The 7549-nt window shown below is 44.9% G+C and overlaps 1 protein-coding gene across 1 annotated transcript in view; it reads left to right on the forward strand.

Moving 5' to 3' along the window:
* The window catches only part of LOC104951721 (nuclear receptor coactivator 3-like), a 23207-nt gene extending 16214 nt beyond the window's left edge, over positions 1-6993 (forward strand). Inside the window, exons 6-8 of the mRNA XM_010778452.1 lie at positions 4716-4898; positions 6665-6814; positions 6869-6993. Of these exons, the coding sequence (XP_010776754.1) occupies positions 4716-4898; positions 6665-6814; positions 6869-6993 (458 nt within the window). The remainder of the gene's footprint in view (positions 1-4715; positions 4899-6664; positions 6815-6868) is intronic.
* The last annotated feature ends 556 nt before the right edge of the window (positions 6994-7549 follow it).

Consider the following 7549-nt stretch of genomic DNA (forward strand, 5'->3'; position numbering starts at 1 on the left):
GAGACAGGAGTGTGTGTGAGTGTGTGTGTGTGTGTGTGTGTGTGTGTGTGTGTGTGTGTGTGTGTGTGTGTGTGTGTGTGTGTGTGTGTGTGTGTGTGTGTGTGTGTGTGTGTGTGTGTGTGTGTGTGTGTGTGTGTGTGTGTGTGTGTGTGTGTCTAATTTTAGGCTAATCAGCGCTGATCTAATCTGGAACATGAAGATGATAATTAGTGTCGTCTCAATTAAGAAGCCCTGCTGCCACCGTGGCCTTTAGCTGTGAGGAGGAATGTTCTGGAAAGGATGGAGAACATGGATATATAGATCAGATCACCTGATTAAATTAAATACAGGTTATTTAGATGGATATCTCTAGTTGACAACATAATCCCACCATGTAGTGGATTTAAAACATATCATAATCATCTACATTGGTAAATAGAGGAACATTAGATGTTTAGATTTCCTTTAGCTCTAAGCCAGAAAAGAAAACGTAATTGTCTCAGTGTTTTTGCAAAAAGTATTTTTTTAACATGGGAACATATTCTACTCTATATATCTGCTTCTAATGTTTTAAATAGAAGGAATTTGACCTGAAGGAAAACAGCATTGATGAGCAGAGACTTATTTAAATAGGAAAGTCTTGATCACGTTGACGATGTTCATTTGGAATTAATTTGGAAAATCATCAGCGCTAACAATGCTGCCTCTGTTAGATGTTTGCTTCCAGACAGCAGATGATTATTCACTCTCAGATCCAGCGGGTAACCTTCGTGTCTTCAAGTCGTCTTCACAGGAGGAAAGCTCATCAGGAAATGGAAAGGCAGAGATGGACCGTGTGCTCGATGTCGCATGAGAGACAAACAGCTGTTCACTTTCCACTCGGTTTGAAGCGGCTCTGCTCTGTGGAGAAACACTGGAGAGACACTCTGACTCCCGAGACTAACTTTTAGAGTTCAGGGACGACGAGAGGCTGCAGGTGTCTGCGTCAAAATGCACACCTGAGAAGCATGAGAGGCCTGAAATGCTTCTGAAGGTCCTGACACACCGAGCCCATTTTCAGCGTCGATAGATGTCGGGTCATCGATGAGCGAAAATCTACAAGAGATTGTACAGTACAATCAGAGAGATACAGTATGTCCACGTTTTTGAGCAAGTCCACGAATCCAGTCTTTGTCAAGTCTGTCACCACCTTCGCGCAGCCGTCGGCCAAAGAAATCACTCTGATTGGCTGTTCAGCTTAGCGAATCAGTGCATGAGAAGCAAAAAGGAAGTGAGGGACCCAAACAAACTATTAAGAAGGCCAATCTGAGATTCCATTGAACTCCAGCTCTCGACAAAGGTTGGGGAAAGCCCCGTGAGCTTCTCGCTGTAGAGTGAAAATGGAACGCACTCGCTATTTGTTGTTTGTTTATATCACGCAGTCTGTTCTTCTTCTCTCTGTGTATCACGCAGTCTGTCTTCCGGTTGTTGCATCTTTTGAATGACGAATACACACTACCGCCGCCTGCTGGTAAGGAGAGTTATTGCCACTCACGCATGCGCAGTTCGTACGTGCTTCTTGGCCGTCGGCTGAACTCTTTGCGGTGTGTTCCAGTGCGACACATGGCCAAAACGTAGAGACGCGGGGTCCGTCTTTGTTCTCAGATTGGTGTGTCCGGGTCTTTAAGGTCAATAACTGTAACTTTGTGGAAAAGAAAAAGGATGGTTGAGTGAGTGTGAAAGAACAGTAGTGTAAAAGTGTAAAGAATTGCATAAAGATAAAAACTCAAGCTCTTCACTGCTGCGAGAAAGACACTTCTTTTGCTGATGTGTGTGAAGATGAGCGAGTGTGTGTAAGCTGTGAGACTTTCTATAGTGGGAATGGGACATAATAGGCTCACAATAACCCATCAGTGCGGCGTGAGCAAGAGAACACCACCTTCTCCTCCACCTCTGCTCGCCTCCTTCCTCATGCTTTCCTTCTGCAGGGTGACAGTGAGGGAGCAGATTCACCACATAAACACCCTCCTCCCCCCTGCCTCCCTCTATTTATTTGCTCATAGTCCAAAAACTGCACAGCACAGGGAAAAAATGACGGGGGTTGGGAGGGGTGGTGGAGGAAGAAGAGAGAAAAGGAGGAGGGAGGGAGGTAGACTCACAAACATACACTGCAGATTCAGCTGCACACACGTGGATGGGACACACACACAAACGCACACACTCACTCCTGGTGGAGCATCTAAATCACATTAGCTGCCTGCCTGACATCCATCACTCCCACAGACAAAAGCACATGCCGGAGAGGCAGGGAAACTGCATGGCAACATGCATAACCACCCACAAACAAACACGGTCACAGAGCAGCCGACACACCTTGAAACCAGACGACAGCGTTCAGGAGAAAGCAATCCCTCCTAACACACGATATTCCCCAATCAGAAATCAACTTGCATTTACTTTCACGCACATCACTGTCAACACACATCAAGCGTACGTTTGGGGATCCACTCATTCGCCTCTGTGCTCTGCTGCTCTGTGCGCTCGGGAAACTTGCATTAACATCAGAGCAAATCAACAGATCCATGATAACACAATGGGGAAAAAACACATACCATGGTCGCTTTAAATATTTAAAGCGGAAGGAGCTAAGCAGCAGAGAGACATCTTGAGAAATGTTATTTTCTTTCGGCATCAATCTTCTTTCCCATCAGAGGGGGGTGGGGCCCTTATCATACTGTGTGTTTGTTTTTGTGTGTTTGTGAGTAACTCACATTTGTTGGAAGTGCGTGTTATCCTGAAAGTGGTGCAGGGTGCATGCCAGTGGGGGGGCTCCACACCTAATGATGCAGGGTGAGTGAGTGTGTTTTTTTACATTATCTAATGGGCTGTCTTGAGTAATTGGCTGGCTGCAGGGGGGAGGAAAGAGAAGAAGAAGAAGAAGAAGAAGAAGAAGAAGAAGAAGAAGAAGAAGAAGAAGAAGAAGAAGAGAGGAGGAAGCAGGGCAAACTTGATGTGTGCTCTATACATTAAGAGACCATATGGTGCCCACTGTGCAGCAGCAGCAGAGCACAACACTGCTCATCCACTCGTCTATCGAGTCTCTCAGCTCCCACTGCTCTCCCTCCCTCTCTGTCTTGTTAACTCAATAACATCCACAGTCTTTTTTTGGCAGAGAAAGCTAGAAAATCTCAGCCTTCTTTCTCCTCCTGCTTCCTCTCATGGCAGACGACCGATTCTGGCTCTTGTCTCCTTCACACCTTTCCTCGCTGCACTCATCTCAGAGCTTAATCCCAATCAAAAAGGATTATTTAAAATCGCATTAAAATCTGAAAACTGACAACCCTCTGACCGTGCCGTCCCCGTTGATGACAGGCATTTAAAGCTATGTTTACACATGCACGTGCGCAGCTCAAAAGGGGGAAGACCCTAAAAAGAACTTATCTTTATACCAGAGAGGTCCTGATACAATGTTTTGGACTCGATCATGATCCAAGCCATTTATTGTTAAGTGCTGAGACAGTTAAAGACATCAACTTGGACTTTGATAAACTGGTATGACATATTTTCCGACATTTTTAGGACAAGTCTATTGATCCAGTAAATAATAATCAGCTTATTAAAGGTGGGGTAGGTAAGTTTGAGAAACCGGCTCGAGATACACTTTTTGTTATATTCCATGGAATGCTCTTAACACCCCGATAGCAATGAATATCTGAAGTGCTTTGACAAAAAAATCTATAAAAAAAATGTCATCTGTGGAAGCCGTAGTACTGTAAAAAGCACGACCAATCATTTTAGCCGGCCCGGCTAAAGTAACTGGATGGCCTACCTGCCTGTCAGCCTTCCATCTGTGCACAAACTTATCTCGTGCCCTCATTGGTCATGTGCGCGTTCGTGTGTGTTGGAGGAGGGGCTCTGTAAGGAAGTGGCAGATTTTTTCCCGGCTGTGTATTTTCAAATTCTAGCGCACTCGAGCTGGTTTCTCCAAAATTACCTACCCCACCTCTAAGGGATAATCATAATAACCGCTAATCGCAGCCCTGTAGTGCACCCAATTCATGTTTTGGTATTGATCTCTTTAATTTAGTCAATACCAATACAATAAATAAGCCTGGACCAGCCCCAATACTGACTCTTGCCTCAAGACATGTCCTCTCTAGATTGTCTACTGGTGAACAGCAGCAACAATTACAGTAGACAGTTCCCCACCTCTCTGTAGTTAAGGAACTGCTAATAGCCGATTGCAACTGCACGACTCAGACGACTGACTGTCTGTGTGCATGCATGCGGCATCAAAGCAACAAGCGATGGGGCTGCTCTTTTAGTTGGCTCATGAAATCATTTAATATTGGACCACTCTCTCTCCACACACACACACACACACACACACACACACACACACACACACACACACACACACACACACTCTCCCCCTAGCCGTTTGATGTGTAATGAGAGAAACCATTAGCTGTAAAAATGGGCTCTCCCCGCCCTGCCGCTCAGCAGATCTTAGTCTGAGCCACAGTTACATGTCTATTTATACATTCACTCCTCTTTAGATTTTCTTCCCCTCTAACAGGGAGCAGTTTGTGCAGCACACAGTTTAAAAAGCTGCATTCCTGCTGCCCTTCCTCTCCCCGAGTCTTCTTCTGCTGCTCCTCTCCCTCTACTCCCATCCCCCCTCTCTGACTGTCTCCTCCCTCTCTATACCCTTCCCCCAGCTCTATCCTGCTCACTGCCTCCCTCCGTCTCATCAGGCTGCATGCAGCAAGGCACAAATTCAATCGGGGCCAAAGAGAGAGACGGCCAAGGAGAGCTTGAGATAGAGGAGGGGGCTGAAACAGAGAGAAGGTTTGGACTGAAAGAGAGCAAAACGAGAGCGAGTGACAGACTAACGGGGAACGAAGGGGGCAAGACAGACATAACGAGACAGAGAGAAAGTGAGAGAGTGAGGGGTGGGTCGGTGGGAGAGCAGCGAGGAGGAGGGAGAAGCTCGCTCTCGCTACAGCGATGGGCGTCCCTATCCCAGTTCCTGCGAGGTCAAAAGTTTACCGTGGTTTTAATTTCACCTTTCCACAGCCAATCAGAGCACGTCTCCGGCTGCTGGGGGAACTTTGACCCACTCGGAGAATTTGACTGTAAAGACATGAAGCTCGCCTCTGCTTCTTGTTTGTTCCTCCCTGTACTTGTTGTGTTGTTTGTTTTTATTCTAAGCAGACGTTCCCCCTACGTGTTTATTCGTCCTTCATCACAGAGGACAAAAAAAAACTATTGTTGATCTAAGGGGATAGAGGGAAGGTTTTTTTGTTGTTGTTGCATTTCAGTACTTTTCCTCTGCTTTTCAAAACAGATGCCATCTAGACGGCATGTGTGTTGAAAAACAACACACTCTCACTCCATAATCGTCCAAGAGCGACGTTTGGTCAGGGTCTCGTGGCGTGCAGTTGTGACGCTCCTAGGCTCCTTCAGCTTCATAAAGGGACGCAAATAGCTTTCAACTGATTGCAATGTATTCCCATCTGCGGCGGGATTTGACGCTCATAGAAGCACGGCATTCGTTTGTGTCGGCTGCCCTTAAAGGCAATGTGAGCGTCCATTCCCATTGGATAACGGAGAATTGTACACCCGGAAGTAAGTATTCCCCTTAATGTCGATTGATTTTACAGTGATATCTGCACTACTCATCGACTAAAAAACACCAGTATCCTTGTTAATTACACAACATAGATTGGTTTAAAATGTGTGCAATGCTTTTGTATTTTTCCCCTTCGATTCGGAGAAACAAATATATTTTTTTTCGGAGTAAAGGATGGCAGAAGACACTACACTACCCAGAATCCCCAGCTATCGTTTAGGACTACACCTTGTGCTCTGTTTGACAAACCCCGTTTTTTTTCACCATTCATTCCAATGGCTGGCGTCGTCACGTCATCTTCAAATTTCTCCCTGCAGAAAAAAAAAACATGGCCGAACGCCAGCCATTGGAATGAATGGTGAAAAAAAACGGGGTTTGTCAAACAGNGCTACTCTCTCTCTCGTTCTCTCTCTCTCTCGCTCTCTCTCTCTTCTCTCTCTCTCTCTCTCTCTCTCTCTCTCTCTCTCTCTCTCTCTCTCATTTCAGTCCATTTCCCTCCTCTGTATGTCTTGTTAAAAGTTGTACAGACGAAGCTGTTGAGGTGACGCTCTCACGCTCCGTCTGTCAGAGTTCATTATTGGTTTCATTCTTTTTTTTAGCACAAATCTTTACTTTCTTCCGGTGAATAAATGATGTGATTTTCTTCTGATAGTTTCTTATTCTCCGAGGGAAACATTCTGGTATCTTTCCCCTAATTAGTGGCTTTAATAAAACATGTATTATTACTTGTTTTTTTGTATAATATTCTATTTTTTTCATTTGTTTTTCTTGAATTACATTTTCTGTCATAAAAAATTCAACTTTGAAATCTCAGATGATTTTTGATTTCTTTCATCGGAATTTATTTAAATGTTTCCTGGAAAGTTCCGACTTACATTTTAAAGAAAATGCAGTTTCCGTCTGTCCTGACCCTTTAACCCCGACACACTGCCTTACTAACAGCTAAACAAGCAGCACGTTCAAATCAGAAATAAAAACATGAAAAAACTCAAATGTAAGATTTATGTATTTTAAGTTTTATAGTTTAAATCAGAATCACCTTTTCTTCTTCTGTGCTCTCGGTGTTTGTAGCTGCTTCCTGTTTGTCTTCCTCCCCCGTCCTCCCTGATGAAGACGAGTCTCCTTCCTCCCCTTCCTCCTCCTTCTTCTTCTTCTCTTCCTCTCTGGACTCTACACTGACCTTCGACTCCTCTTCTTCTTCGTTGGTTTCGTGTTTCTCAGGTGTTTCTCCGTCTTTCCGGAACACATCTCTTTCCTCTTTTTCTCCCCCTCCAGGTGTTTTTTCCTCCCCCTCGGTGGTGACCTCCCCCTCGGTGGTGACCTCCCCCTCGGTGGTGACCCCCTCCTCGGTGCTGGAGGTCCGATGGCGGCGAGACGGGGGGCGTCGCCGGATGGAGTGACGAGCTCGACTCTAACCAATCAGAATCAGGTTTATTAAGGTTCAAGCAGAGATGCTAAAGTACACACATCCTGTACTCAAGTAGAAGTACACACATCCTGTACTCAAGTAGAAGTACACACATCCTGTACTCAAGTAGAAGTACTCGTGTTTAAAATACTCTGGTGAAAGTAGAAGTACTGACTAAACTTCTTTACTCAAGTCAAAGTAAAGAAGTATGGGCTTTGAAATGTAAGTATCAAATTGATGAACACAAATATGATTGACTTACATATTATNCTCACCTCACAGAATCTCTATATCCCGTAATATCCAAACCTTGATGCTCCAATATTATTATTATTATTATTATTATATCCAATTACTTTCTTATGTTTCCTCTCTCCTCTCGTGTCAGATCTGTCTCTGAGGGAAACACTCTGCTGCTGTTCAGCACACACACACACACACACACACACACACGCACACACACACACACAGCCTCGGCCAATCACAGCCCACCTTCCACCTGTCACTCAGAAGTCATACGCTGCATTAACCCCCAAACCAACATCTAC

The sequence above is a fragment of the Notothenia coriiceps genome, unplaced genomic scaffold, assembly GCF_000735185.1.
Source record: "Notothenia coriiceps isolate Sejong01 unplaced genomic scaffold, NC01 NC01_scaffold00019001, whole genome shotgun sequence".
Classification (NCBI taxonomy): Eukaryota; Metazoa; Chordata; class Actinopteri; order Perciformes; family Nototheniidae; genus Notothenia; species Notothenia coriiceps.